The sequence below is a fragment of the Schistocerca gregaria genome, chromosome 2 (genome assembly GCF_023897955.1).
Source record: "Schistocerca gregaria isolate iqSchGreg1 chromosome 2, iqSchGreg1.2, whole genome shotgun sequence".
NCBI lineage: Eukaryota > Metazoa > Arthropoda > Insecta > Orthoptera > Acrididae > Schistocerca > Schistocerca gregaria.
This window is the reverse complement of record NC_064921.1, coordinates 256,566,022-256,582,112: the sequence shown is the minus strand read 5'-3', so window position 1 is coordinate 256,582,112 and position 16,091 is coordinate 256,566,022. Positions and strand designations below refer to the sequence as shown.

Here is a 16,091-nt window from a genome sequence, read left to right as displayed (position 1 = left end):
TCCTGGGGTATCGGCGAGGACCATTCGCAACCGTCTCCATGAAGCTGGGCTACGGTCCCGCACACCGTTAGGCCGTCTTCCGCTCACACCCCAACATCGTGCAGCCCGCCTCCAGTGGTGTCGCGACAGGCGTGAATGGAGCGACGAATGGAGACGTGTCGTCTTCAGCGATGAGAGTCGCTTCTCCCTTGGTGCCAAAAATGGTCGTATGCGTGTTTGGCGCCAGCAGGTGAGCGCCACAATCACGACTGCATACGACCGAGGCACACAGGGCCAAAACCCGGCATCATGGTGTGGGGAGCGATCTCCTACACTGGCCGTAGACTTCTGGTGATCGTCGAGGGGACACTGAATTGTGCACGGTACATCGAAACCGTCATCAAACCCATCGTTCTACCATTCCTAGACCGGCAAGGGAACTTGATGTTCCAACAGGACAATGCACGTCCGCATGTATCCCGTGCCACCCAGCGCGCTCTAGAAGGTGTAAGTCAACTACCCTGGCCAGCAAGATCTCCGGATCTGTCCCCCATTGAGCATGTTTGGGACTGGATGAAGCGTCGTCTCACGCGGTCTGCACGTCCAGCACGAACGCTGGTCCAACTGAGGCGCCAGGTGGAAATGACATGGCAAGCCGTCAGGACTACATCCAGCACCTCTACGATCGTCTCCATGGGAGAATAGCAGCCTGCATTGCTGCGAAAGGTGGATATACACTGTACTAGTGCCGACATTGTGCATGCTCTGTTGCCTGTGTCTATATGCCTGTCGTTCTGTCATTGTGATCATGTGATGTATCTGACCCCAGGAATGTGTCAATAAAGTTGCCCCTTCCTGGGACAATGAATTCACGGTGTTCTTATTTCAATTTCCTGGAGTGTATGTTTCAATGAAAAGTCAGACATTAACGGTGCTTTAACTTCTCTTTCGTGACTGTGAGTACTTTCGTTGTAAGTGTTCAGTTCAGACAGCTGTAAGGGATGCTGGAAGCGGCGGCGTCCGAGTTGTTCACGTCTTTCCCTATCACAGATAAGTTGGCGAAGTTGGCAGAGTGTTTGTCGCAATAAGCCGCACCAGGCTAACACAGGATGAGGCAGGCAGCTCTCATACACACTATCCGGTCTGAATAGTTCCGTTCTTCTGCAGTGACTTACGCTTGGACGCGAAATCAGTTACGTCTTCCACAGCTATTTTTGGAAACTGCGTTACACCCTGTTCTCCTTTCCTTTCCGGAACCAATCCTTATCCTGTTCGTACGTCAACTAAGCAACGCAATTCCCTAAAACAGGAACAACCGTGTGATTCTGTGAAAGACGCAATAATCGTCGTCTTGGGAGAAGAGGGTAAGTATCTGTGTCAATAACAAAGCCTCTCAGGCCGTCGCTGTACAAACAACTACACAGAATAATTTTCTCTCGGTAGTATCTTGTGTTTGAATTTGAAAAATTTTTCTGGCTATCCGCATTATGATTAGAAACCATCACGATTTGGCGTCTTTCGACACCGAAGACGGCTTGAGTGCGTTTAAAGGAGAAAAACTCATTTAGTTAAGTAAGTAGTAAAGGAGTCATATTAATACCCTTTCAGCATACTCTCTCATTGCACACTTTCTGTACGTCAGTCCATTTTATTTGCTTATCTGATTCGCTGAGCTGAGATATCCTATAACTAAAACAGCGAAAACAGCGTTATTCAATTTACAAGGGATAGGCAAGAAATGGCTTCAATGTTTCAACATTATCTCAAAAGTCTCTTTATCGCTCTTGTACCGAACATCTTTAGATGGATTATTTACGTCCCAAACGATTAAACTAATCGCTTAAATCAAGTCAAGTGAAACATTAATTGAAATTTCATATGGTGCGGGCAGATTACGATGTAGTCACAAAAGAGAAAGAATACGTTTATTTCAGAGATTTTAAACTAAAACTGTATTGTTTATTTGTAACTCAGCCTGCAATTCTGTGACGTCTGCTTATTAATTGATGATATTTCCAATGATGTTTTCTTTCAGTCATTCTTACAAAGTGGCGAACATCAGGTTACTTACCACAAAGATCGTTTTCAGTCAGAACACGTTCACCACTATGAGGATCAGTTTTACGGCCTCCAGCTTCCTTCAGGTCCTGTCAACGTTTCAAAATGTCTGTTTCCGTAGCTAATTGGTCACCGGGTCTTATTGTCATGTAGAATATCCGGGTTCAGTTCCCGGTACTGGCAGGAAGGTTTTCCTCAGTGGTAGGACTGGAAAGAGGCGTACTCAGCCTCGTGATGACAACGGAAGAGATACTTGAATAAGAAGTGTCGACGCCAAACTATGGGAAAAGGACGAACGACTGGAGAGTGGTGTACCGACCTCATACCCGTCCATATCGCATACGAATGACACAATTAGAGGGGATGAGCTGTCAGGGTCAGCGACGGGGCTGATTTAAATTACAGAGATTCTTTATGAAATTTCCTGTTCATTCTGGGTGAAATCTGACGTGTAGACACAACCATTAGTAACCTGCGGATGGTTTACGGAACTTGACATTACTTTTAACTTTCAATTTTTTTTTCAGTTTTGGTATATACGTCAATGATGACTCTAAGCTGTGTCACAGGCAGCAAATAATTCGGTGCAGGAAAATGAGAATACTAGAAAATGTACAACAGTTCCTACATCAAGACGTATTCCTACGTCTTTTTGCCGAAGTTCTCCCTTAGTTTCCATAATCACCAATACTAACACGAACACATCACTAAACTGAACAAACTCACATGACGAAGATTCAAACGATGCTGGCACACATTTGACTCTCCGTCGGAGGTCTGAATCAGGAGGTGGCGAACAAGCACCCTCAGAAATTTACTAGCTTTGAGTTCTCAATCATGATATTCAGCAACAACTACACGGATTATGTCGCCCAAGTGGAAGAGCACAGAAATAGTCCATAAGTGTGTCCAAACAAAAAAAATCCAAAAACGTGCACAGACAATGTGGGCTAATTCCTCGCACCAACACAAGGGACAAAAGTGCTGTACGTATAAGGAAACGATACATTTTATAGGTGTTCTTGGAATGAGAGTTGCCACTGTTTATGTTTGTCATCTTGTATCACCATCTCATAGCTAATGTTCGGGATGTCTTCAGTTTGCTTCTGGATAAGCTTGAACTCATCGAATTAAAGGCTGCATCGCATATTCAGAGTGCCTTACACGATGTTAAAACATCTGGTATGTTTCCACCAAACGCTTATAAAATGTGTCTCCAAAGGGAAGTCCGTTGCAAGGCCAAATTATTTGTAGGTCTCCAGAAGAGATAAAAATTCGAAGGATTGACTATTGCATATCAAATAATGCCATTAGCATGTATTGGAACTCTTATAAAAAATGGCTCGGAGCACTATGGTACTTAACATCTGAGGTCATCAGTCCTCTAGAGCTTAGAGCTACTTAAACCTAAGTAACCTAAGAAGCTTGCACAGGATAAAGTAGCATGGAGAGCTGCATCAAACCAGTCTCAGGACTGAAGACAACAATAACAACAACAACCAAAAGGACATCACACACATCCATGCCCGAGGCAGGATTCGAACCTGCGACCGTAGCGGTCGCCCGGTTCCTGACTGAAGCGCCTAGAACCGCACGGCCAGATCGGCCGGCGGAACTCTTATCATTTGTTAACCACATACCTCTTATTCATACCGCACATATACTTTGTAGACTCTCTGAAAGAGTTCATTTGCAATTTCAGATTTGTCGCTATCATTGCATACATAATTATTTCAATAATAAAAGAAGCAATGCATCTCTGTATCTAGCATGCTGGCTTGGAGTAGGTCCGGAACTTTCTTTTTTTGTGATCACATTGACCTTGGTGACAATCATCTTATGTTACGCAGTAAGAACATTTATTTATTAACAACCGCTTTCGGACTATTTGTCCCGTATCAAATTTTCCATAAATGTAAGTCTTGCGCTGCACCAGTCACACAAGTGTAACAATGACCATGAAATAACTAAGCGTGACAGTAGAAAAAGTGGCTTCCACATGTGCTCATTGTTGTCACAGCGAAAACTATTACTTCTGAAATAATAAACACTTTGGTTACTTTTTTCATTTTGTCTTCATTTGATTGCCCCTTATAATTACTGACTCCACAATAAACTACTATCGATCTTTCACGAAACAGACGTTCAAGAGTGATATACACAGATTTTATCTTTGTCCTATAGCACGGAAACGGGCGCGTCCTATTTGGTTTCCTCTATACGTATAACATTGTGTATTCGGGATGTAGATAAGCGTTCTCTAATGTTCAAATGGCTCTGAGCACTATGGGACTTAACATCTATGGTCATCAGTCCCCTAGAACTTAGAACTACTTAAACCTAACTAACCTAAGGACATCACACACGTCCATGCACGAGGCAGGATTCGAACCTGCGACCGTAGCAGTCGCGCGGTTCCGGACTGAGCGCCTAGAACCGCTAGACCACCGCGGACGGCATTCTCTAATGTAATTAGGATATTATGTATATATTTATGTATTGAACTGGGGACCTAGAAACGACGGAGAGGCTTAGTGCCCGCCGTAGCCCTCAGTGCTACACAATCCCACAACAGGCCACAGCAGTCCACCCACACCACCGCCACCCCACACCGAACACAGGTTTGTTTTGCGATTCGGCCCCCAGTGGATAACTATCGAAGCTTCACTCATAAATTCACATAACTTCCTCTGCGGGCACACAAACAAATAATCTATTTACGATACTTCTCGTTAGTTTCAATCGAAATAATATTCCGTTTCTGGATCGCTGTCCGACCATCACCTTCGGCCACTCGTAACCCACTGATGTCTCTCTAATGTCTTTCAAGCGTGTACATTCTAATAGCTACTAAATCGCTCCTCCTGGAACCTTCTGGAAGGCCAACGATATAGTAGTCACCGGAAGTAGGTGCCTCTTATTGATTACTAGCTGGTGTACCCGGCTTCGCTCAAGGAGTTGACATGAGATTGTGTGGTAGCCGGAATAAATGGTAATCTTTAAAGTATAAGAAGTAAAAAAATTTATAGAAAACATTTCCTAGCTATTTATAATATCTGTTTATAACCAACATTTTTCATTTCGTCATCTGGAGTATACATGTACAATTTTTCCGAATTTACTGCTTGAGGACAAGCAAGCAACGTATAGCTGACCGTGAGAGAAGTAGGAGTCTTTGAGGCTGATGCCACAATATTTTAAATTTTGTCCTCGTGCTTTGTTAATTGTAAACCTGTAGGGGAAGTTGATTGGAAATTGCAGTCTTTTGAATCAGAATGACAGTTAGTAGTGACCAGTGGTATTCTGGAAATAAATAGTGCGTCCTTTGTACTTTCCAGTCGTAAGTTCGGCTTCGGTGATGTTATTCGATAGCTGTTTGACGATTATCCTTGCCCCATTAATAGTATTGGTGAGTTTAGATTTCTGAGTAGTATGATCGGAGATCCAGTTTTAAGTTGAAGGCATTCCTGGTACTTGCAAAAAGTTTAGACATTATGTAGGGAGGTTCACAATTTCTTCAAAGTTTACCACCGTGTCGATTGATTTGTATATTCTCTCTTCACCGGGAATTTTCTTTTGAAAACTAAAATCAGCACCGTTGATAATATTATTTTTAGTTGACAAAATTTCCCTTCAAATTGCCAGTCCGGATTGGTATAGTTCTCATGTGCTGATTCTGGTTCGTTGGGAACTTAAACTTGCTTCGCGCTCTTCGTCCGTTTCGTTTTTTCGCTGTTTTTGTTTTCGCCGTTTTCCTTCATAACTGGCAAGACTTCCTCCTTTTTAACGTTTGTGCGTTGTCTAAAATATACATCAAATCAACTTTTTATTAACAATTACACTAAGTACAATTTACACACTTTTCACACTTTTGTTTCGATTTATATTCAGTCACTGAATCACTTTGACAACTCACATTTCAGTGTTTGTTTTTATTCCCTAATTGCACTACTTTTTCGGTTCCTCCCTTCGTCACTGATAAGAAAGTGACGTTAGAACCCTACGACTGATCTTGCCTTGTACAACCCTACCAATGGATAGCCCTACCGGTGGCAAATTCCAGAACCCACCAAAAAGGCTTCGAGTGATCAGCAACGTCCCAGAACATTCCACAACATTCCAGAAGGCACTGGAATGTTTCACAATGATCTGGTATGTTTCGTGGTGTTCCCGAGCATTCTGGAATTTTCCCGAATGTTACAGACTATTCCCGAACATTATGGAACATTCCGCAACATTCCAGCACGTCGTGGAATGCTCTCGAATATTTTCGAATGTTCTGTATTTTTTTCGAATCTTCTCGAATGTGCTGGAAGGTTCTAGAAATTCCTAGTGTTCCGGCGTAACATCAAGCGCCGACACAGCAGAGAGGGCTGTGAGATGACGTCACTCAGTGGAACGCTGACTAGGTCCGTACCACGGCAGGAGCGGCCTCTAGCCCAAGAGAATACAAGCGCCGGTCCGCGAAGCCTCGGTCACATTAGAAGACCGGCTCTAGAAGAGCCGCACTAGAAGACGAGCCGTCATCCTAACTGTTTAGCCGAGACTTCTGATCTATATCAATTGCTTCCAATGGAAAATGTATGTATCGAAGGACACTGATTATTTGCATGACGCCAATTGCTTGCGTCACCAGTTTGTGAAAAAGCCAAAGTTAAGTATTGTCGGTTTCAATTATTGTAATAAATTCCATTGTGGTGTCACCGCCAGACACCACACTTGCTAGGTGGTAGCCTTTAAATCGGCCGCGGTCCGGTAGTATACGTCGGACCCGCGTGTCGCCACTATCAGTGATTGCAGACCGAGCGCCGCCACACGGCAGGTCTAGAGAGACTTCCTAGCACTCGCCCCAGTTGTACAGCCGACTTTGCTAGCGATGGTTCATTTGCCGAGACGAAAGTTTAGCATAGCCTTCAGCTACGTCATTTACTACGACCTAGCAAGGCGCCATTATCAGTTACTATTGATATTGTGAATCATGCACCGTCCAGACTGACGTTCATCATTAATAGCTTCGTCCGTTTTTCTAAATTCTACTTTCCTTGTCATGTTCCAGACTTCACGCCAGCCTGCGTGAGCTAAAACGCGTGCATTTCGGCCTCCTTTAGTAAAACGGTGTTGGCTCTCTTGCCAACCACAACATCCATTAATAAGATTGCATGAATTTTTGTTTAGCTATCGGAGAAAGCAGCTTCCTAGGCACCCTATATTACACGAGCGGGCACGATCCCACACTTAGATTGTAAAACTTCTTCAAAAGCACGCCCTTTAGGTAAAAACGGAAACCTTCTTCGTGGAACTCCCTTGATCGTATCGGGAATCGTTTCTGAGTTTTAGATGCACGCACATTGAACAGTTACCTTCACAAACTATATTCATTAGTAAGGTGTCGATAATGGTAATCTTACAATACCCAACAGAGCTTATTTAGAAAAAGTGAGTAAGAGAAGCAGAAAAAATATGCAAAAAAATAATAAGCTTGGCTGGTGATTATAAACTGCCAATACGAACAATACAGGTGTATCACGATAGAATTTTAGTTAATACCATTGGTTATTGTGTAAGTGTGTGGACCCACAGATTGGTACTAGTAGCCGGCCGCTGTGACCGAGCGGTTCTAGGCGCTTCGGTTTGGAACCGCGCTGCTGCTACGGTCGCAGGTTCGAATCCTGTCTCGGGCATGTATGTGTGTGATGTCCTTAGGTTAGTTAGGTTTAAGTAGTTCCAAGTCTAAGGGACTGATGACCTCAGATGTTAAGTCCTATAGTGCTTAGAGCCATTTGAACCATTTGAGCTACTAGTAACGCCAACACAAGCAATAAACATAGAACAACTTTCTAGCATTGCCGAGGATGTACTATAGGCACAATACGAATAATTTTGTTATTTTCTGTCCTTCCTGGTATTGCAGTTTTGATGGTCAACAATGTATTTGCATCTAACGGTTGTCGTGTCATGTAACGCACGGGAGACTTGAATCTGACGGAACGTGGCGCTGGCGTTGCAAGACAAACGACTTTACTGTCCGTGGCTGTACGCTGATTATGCACACCGTGTCTCACACGTTACCGGAGCGACTTTATTAATTGCGCCAAAGATGGAGAGAAGCGATGGACTAGGTGGCTAATGCTCGTGCGCCCGCGTTATCTGCATCTCAGGCAATTACCTCTCGTGGTCACGATGCGTGACGCACACACACACACACACACACACACACACACACACACACACACACACACACACACACTGGCAGCATGTTGGCAGCTTGTACATTTGTATCGTGTTCTGTAGCACATCATGTTTGTCTTGCCTGTGCAGTAGTCGACACTGTGAATGCACTAACGTACTCTTAAATTTAGCGACTCTATTAGCATATCCTTGCAGGTCATAATTGTCACGCAAGGGGTTATTAATTTTGGCAAACACATGTCAGGAGTAATATCTGCTGCTCTTCGGTGTATGTTATGACAGCGTCACCCGAGAGAACTCAAGAATCAGCCGATGTCTGACGAAGGTAATTAATTGTCTTGTATCAACAGCTGTCACGACTACGCAAAACTGGCATTCGTATTAATATTCCATGTCGGAAGTTTACTCTTAGCTAATCTTCTCTTGTCTCCAGCAAAATAAAAATTCCACGGTAACACTAAAATCAGTTCACTAACGCAGCTATAGAAGAGAAGATACATTAAATGGAAAAGGCATATTATACAACTAAAGACATTTACAGTCAAAATGCCTGTCCAAAAGTGCAAAACTAAGGCAAGACAGTACAGTAGAGAAATAAGAATCTCTGTATGCAAGTGAGTGTGTAGCACTAACCTGAAATTTAGATAAACTAGGAATACTAGAAAGCGAATTATTAGGAAAATATTAGGCCCACGAAAAGCTATGAAAGGCTGGAAAATACGAAGTAATGATGAAATTTATCGAAAAACAGAAACCATATCAGCAATAGTGAGAGAGAACGGGTTTGGTATTTTTTGTACATTTATACTGAGTGTAAGATCGTCAATTATTTGTGGGATAAAAAATCAACAGGAAGTTGGATCCGCGTAGAAAAAAGGGCTCAGAAAAAACATAATGTGAAACTTTCACAAAAAACTGACTGAAGTGTTTTGGGAAAAAAGTATTTAATATGAAAACAATTCAAGCTAAGAGAGCGAAAAAAACTAGTCTGAAGTGGTCAAAGAAAAGGAAAAAAATAGTGAACAGATGAAGGAGCACTGGAGAAAAAGAAAAGAAGGACGAATAAGGATTTGAAATTGGCATGTAGTCCTTATTTAGCCAATCTGTGAAGAAAAAAAATAATAACTATAATAAAAGTGATAAACATCGAACAAATAGTTCACGCAGACACGTTTTCATGCAGAAACATCGAATTTCTGACAACAGTAAAACATTGCCATGAGGAACTACTGGAAGAGTATCCGGAAAGTCCAAGGGCTAGACGCACAAAGTGTGGGGATCGAAATGAAATGATATCACACACCTAGATGTAAAACCCTGACACCCGCGGAAAATTTGAGGAGGTTGTCACAATAATTGAAGAAACGTTTGGACAACAGTATCAGTTAGGGAAAGACTCCATACAACAGAGACTATCCTCTTATTGTTGCAGAAATAATTTTACTAGAACCGTATCAGAATAGCCGATGAAATATTCCGTTGTAATCGATCTGATGAAACAGTGTTCCATAAAGCTAACCAAGTCACCTTCCTCATAGAAATCGCTCTATCCAACACACATAAGTTTCGAATCACGTTCAATTAGAAGATGGCCAAATATAGTGCTTTGGCATGTGAAAAAAAGAGTCTATACGCATTATCCCTGTAGTAATACCAGACAATGAACAGTTCAGACTATACTATCTCTAAGACTGTTACCTTCTCTTCGGAAAACATAGTTAATTTAGTTATAACTTATTATATACCGTAATAATTTATCAGTAACACGTGAAAATAATTGACCCCACAAGTGACACCAATACAATTAATGATAATATTGTTAGTATTTTGTAACGGTGAGTGTGTTATTGAACTGTTAGTGTTAATTTCCTAGATTTCAATGTTTCCATGGATAGTACTTTCAAACATCATCTCTAGACCACGTCTAGGTGGTACACCTACATACCACGTAGGAGAAACTCTGGTTGTAGCGTCCGAAGACACAGGTAGCAAACATTAGGGAAACTGAAAACCTTTGTCTGCTCTGGAGGCGTGTTTCGAGATCGTCTAAGTAACTGAGGAGACTACTGTCGATAAACAGAATATCCGGGCTTGAATCGCAAGTTAATAATAACATTCAACAGTCACGATAGGTGTGTAATTTTTCGACAACGTCTACAGTTCTTATTATATGTGGTCTCATGCAATCGAAACTCATCGTGAGGCAAACGATATGTTACGGGTAGTTCGTTGTTGCACTGCACTGAGTAGCTTGTATTTTCTACTTCGAGTGTTCCAATTGACATTTCGCTATTCGTGAGTTTGTACGCGTCAGTCAGCGAACCATTACATAGGCCTATATCTTTGTTACTGATGCATACATCTTCTGTCCCAGAAAAATAACGCATATGTTCTAATTGCAATATAAACCTATTTAAAGATTAAAAACTCAGACATTATCTTATATTGTATAGATTTTTGTTGTCAACAGCTTTAAAACTTAAACATAATCATCGCCAAAGACGATAACACGTTCGTTAACATACGTTGGAATTATAGACACCAGTATACAAACGAACAGTTTATTTGAAACGTGTGTCTTGTAGAACACCCATACAGATTATAACATACGATGAACATTGTAATCAAAGCGCCATTACAACCATAGGAGAATGACAAGATGAAACATGTCAATTGTAGAATAAAAACTGTAGTGGAAATAATGACGATGCCACTATGGCTCCAGTATATTAGGACATGTTTTTATAAAACAGATCTGAAGATGGTCATTATACATCGAAACCGGTAGCCTGATGACAAAAAATTTGTGACCATAGACGTAAAGTAAAGGAAACTTATAAAGGAAATAATATTTATAACTACAGAGTTATGTACTGCTGCGTTATTACAGACTTGTTTCTAGAGAAGACCTTTGCAGTGGAACTTTACACGCATGTGGTAAGGTTTCAGTTTTTCTTTCTTTGCTGACTTCTTTTAATTGTAATTATTTTTTCACTTATATCAGCACAGTACTTTTCCTATAGACCGTTACACATAGGTTAGGAGTACATTTGCTTGACGGAAATGAAAATGGCTTTGAAAACGTATAATGCATACAAGGCGCGTTAAGTTTACTAAGTCCAAAAAGTACTACATTTCTGCTATCATTACCGTATGTCACTTTTTTCTATTATCACTACATCGTTAATACTTGTTATTTAGATAAATAAAAGAAGATAACAATACTGGTAGTTATATCAATCACAGTATTCTTTGAAACGAGAATTGTATCGAATTTTACAAAATTGCGTTCATTATTTTGCACGCATCGAATCTCAAACTGTCCTAGGAAGTATTGTGTTACTAACGAGCGAGAACTGTAAGGCTAGTTTTTCTCGTCAAGAAGAGTCAAATTAATCCCGATTACATAAAATTGTTGCAACTGGTTTAGTAGCATGAGGCTGGACAGTGTAAGACTCTATAAAAAGTAGAGAATGTATAAAATACGTCTTTAAAATTTGTATGTGTTTTACAGCGCTGGTCCCGATTTATATATGCATAAATGTCGTAACATAAATACAGTAATGCATTATCAAAGACTCAGAAACGTATCGCTTTCATCTATTTTTATCAAAACCAGAGTGTTTCCATTTACACAATCATTCCTCCAAATCTGTAATAATACTTTGTAACTGCAGCGCTCTTCAGACACCAAACATTCGGTCAAGTGTTCGCACTTTGTTCATATCATGTTTGCTCGCGAAGTGTATAAAATAGTGCTCATATAAGAGACCTTAGTTTTGTTCAGTGCATTTCAATATGTAAGTCCTCATTTTCAGTCACGAATATGCCAGACGCAGCCTTAACGGCGAGTGTTTACGCGAAGGAGATGTGACTTGTTACAAAATAAAAACTGTTCCTCGATATGACTTATTTAAATAGACTGCATACTACGTGGAGAGCGGATGCGTATTCAGGTTGAAAAACTGAACACGCTTAGCTGGTACGGTACACTCCGGTTGATAAGATGATTTTTTAACAGTCAAATTATGTATAGATGCGCTTCTTGCTTCTGATTTACTCTATTTCATGTCATTTAGTAAGTTTTATGCAATTGTGATTAAAATGCGGTAGTCAAGTTTTGTTACAGGATATCTTAATCTATTGTAGATACACCAGATTGTCATTTTTTATGGCACTGGCCTATTAGGCAAGAGAATTTCTCGGTAGATAGAACACTGATAAAAACGCTTGTATAAGTGTCACGGCATTCTGTCTAAATCGTGCTTCGCTTCGACACTCGTCAGTATTTTGTACTCACCGAAGATGAAGATTGACGCTACTGGAGCCATGGCCGGCGCGTGTTTGGCGGCAGTAGGAGAGAGCGTAGCTTGTCGCCGCGGGGTCTTCCCACATAACAGCCGGCGTTGAGTCACTGCACGACACGACACGAGATTACACGAGACGAAACACGGCAAGGCACGCCCCCCGCGCGCTCGCTCTGGCTCCAGTCTTTGGGCGTCGCGCTACTATGGCCGCGTCCGGCCGCCGGGTCCCTTTATACGCGCGGTGACGTCATCGCCAGCAGGCCTCGTGGTGGGGCTCGATGCCGCCGCGGCCGCTGGCCGACAACCTCCGCGAGGTCGGAGGGCTGTTCTTAGCTGATCACTTGGCCGTTAAGCGCACACCACTGGCTTCACCTTACGTCGCAGTTTTTCGAGAAAAAGAGGAAAAATCTCTCCAAATCCAACTGAGTTACCGGATGTAGAGGGAATCGGCCACGTGACTATGCTCACATTGTTCTAGATCAGTGTTTCTTTTCTATTTTTTTAACAGTCTTATGACTTTCACAAGCTGCGACATTGTCATGAATAAAACAGTGACCCGTATATACGATAAGTTTCCTTTAATTTACGTCTATGGTCACAAACTTTTTGTTAACAGATTACCGATTTCGGTCTATAATGACCATCACCGACCGGCTGGAGTGGCCGAGTGGTTCTAGGCGCTTCAGTCCGGATCCGCGCGACCGCTACGGTCGCAGGTTCGAATCTTGCCTCGGGCACGGATGTGTGTGATGTCCTTAGGTTAGTTAGGTTTACGTAGTTCTAAGTTCTAGGGGACTGATGACCTCAGATGTTAAGTCCCATAGTGCTGAGAACCAACCCAATAAATTTCTTAGTCATGGACCTCTTACAACGTGAACCCTACTATTCAGTCAAGTAGCTGCTCGGTTGGACTGAGTACACCCACTTGCCAACAGCGCTCGGCAAACTTGAACGGTCTCCAATCCAAGTGCTAGCCCTCCAATCCAAGTGTTAGCCAAGTCCGGCGGCGCTTAATATCGGTGACCTGACGGGGAGCACTGGCGCAGGAGGACTAAACGTATGTGTAAACTTCAACGATCATATTACGGGAGGGAAGCGAATGAAATAACGTCGGGAAAGGAAATACGTTGGAAAAGAACAGAGCATGGAGCGTTGTGTTACGATGGGAGGACACACTTATAAGCGGTCTCCCTGCCTTTGTCTCTGTCTCCCTCTACAATGATAAGCTGATGGGACGGCACACTCGTAGCTCTTTATCTACTGTGAAATGCTGAGAACGAGATGCGAAGGACTGAATAAGACACCAAATCAGTCGAAAGACTGGTTTCTGTTCTTACTATTTTCCAAAACGCGTGAAACACGAGGAGGATGACCTCAGATGTTAAGTCCCATAGTGCTCAGAGCCATTTGAAACATTTTGAATGACCATCGTCAGATTTGCAGCAAAAAATGGGAAAAACGTAGATACATTCGCAGATTGTCTACAGCTTGTCTTTTTAACAATCTTACTTTTGTCGTGTTCTTTTTATTGCTTTTTATTACTGTAATGCCTTTTATACGTTATAAGCTCATTACAGATTTCAACTATTGTATCCCCCTTTATTTTCGCTGTTCAATTAATTATTAAAAACTAGTGTATGCCGACATTAGCGACATCTGGTGAACTTACAAACAAACATCTTGTGGCTACTGTACGGCAGCTTAAAAAAATGTTCAAACATGTGTGAAATATTCTGGGACTTAACTGATAAGGCCATCAGTCCCTAAGCTTACACACTCCTTAACCTAAGTTATCCCAAGGACAAACAGACACACCCATGGCCGAGGGAGGACTCGAACCTCCGCCGGGACCAGCAGCACAGTCCATGACTGCAGCGCCCTGAGACCGCTCGGCTAATCCCGCGCGGCTACGTCAGCTTGTTTTGGACAATAGTGCTACTGACAACATGACTCGTGCAAATGAAGTTATATATATATATATATTTGACGATACTGGTGCTGATTTTGCATTTAACATTTGACGATGTCACTATAGCTGCAGTACATTAGGACTTTGTTTTTATAAATCAGGTATGCCTCTTCATACTTAAAGCGAACAAATGGATATATTGTCAGTAGTACTTTTCACTATGGTCTATATATTGTTTTTAAGCTGTAGACAATCTGTGAGTGTATTTATGTTTTTCCCATTTTTTGCTGCAGATCTGACGATGGTCATTATAGACCGAAACCGGTAATCTGTTAACAAAACGTTTGTGACCACAGACGTAAATTAAAGGAAATTTGAAGTCTTATGACTGGTTTGATGCGACCCGCCACGAAATCCTCTCCTGTACCAACCTCTTCATCTCAGACTACCACTTGCATTCTACATCTTCAATTATTTGCTGGATGAATTCCAATGTCTTCCTTACAGTTTTTTCCGTCTACAACTCCCTCTAATAGCATGGATGTCATTCCCTGATGTCTTAACAGATGTCGTATCATCTAGACCCTTCTCCTTGTCAAGTTTTCCACATATTACTTTCCTCTCTGATTCTGCACAGAACCTCATTCCTTACCTTATCAGTTCACCTAATTTTCATAATTCGTCTTTAGGACCACATCTCAAATGCTTCGATTCTCTTCTATTCCGGTTTTCCCACAGTCCATGTTCCACTGCCATACAATGCTGTACTCCAGACGTACATTCTCAGAAATTTCTTCCTCAAATTAAGGCATACGTTTGTTACTAGTAGACTTGTCTTGGCCAGGAACGCCCTTTTTGCCAGTGCTGGTTTGCTTTTGCTGTCCTCCTTGCTCCGTCCGTCATTGGTTATTTTGCTGCCTAGGTAGAAGAATTCCTTAACTTCATCTACTTCGCGACCATCAATCCTGATATTAAGTTTCTCGCTACTCTCATTTCTGCTAATTCTCATTACTTCCGTCTTTCTTCAATTTACTCTCAATTTATATTCTGTACTCATTAGGCTGTTCATTCCATTCAGCAGATCATGTAATTCTTCGCCCGCCCGGTTGGCCGTGCAGTCTAACGCACGGTTTTCCGGGCAGGAAGGAGCGACTGGTCCCCGGCACGAATTCGCCCGGTTGATTTGTGTGAACCGGCCAGTCTGTGGATGGCTTTTAGGCAGTTTTCCATCTGCCACGGCGAATGCTGGCTGGTTCCCCTTATTCCGCCTCAGTTACACTATGTCGGCGATTGCTGCGCAAACAAGTTTTCCACGTACGCGTACACCACCATTAAGCCGTCGGCACACGGACCGTGCATCCGAACGTTGAGCGTTGAGCGTGCCGAGTTTCTGACGTCATAGCATGGAACAGCACGTTCGGGAGTCTTTCCGAACGTGCAGAGCAACATCTGGTATGTCAGATATTCTGAACGTCCGTCTGAGCGTTGACCAATGAGATGGCACAACGCCACCTACGTCACACGCATGCCGTCTCCCTTCAGTGAGGCGCCATATTGGCATTCATTTCAAGCCTATATGTATATGTGCCGTTTCTGAGCACCAGCAAATTGAAAATCACTGGAAAACCAGTTGTTAATTGTGTGATTCG

At 42.3% G+C, this 16,091-nt stretch overlaps 1 protein-coding gene across 1 annotated transcript in view; it reads right to left on the bottom strand.

The window, feature by feature from the left end:
• Positions 1-12,738, bottom strand: part of LOC126336810 (uncharacterized) — a 229,618-nt gene extending 216,880 nt beyond the window's left edge. Inside the window, exon 1 of the mRNA XM_050000854.1 lies at positions 12,527-12,738. Within this exon, the coding sequence (XP_049856811.1) occupies positions 12,527-12,557 (31 nt within the window). The 5' untranslated portion in view covers positions 12,558-12,738. The remainder of the gene's footprint in view (positions 1-12,526) is intronic.
• Between the last annotated feature and the right edge of the window lie 3,353 nt (positions 12,739-16,091).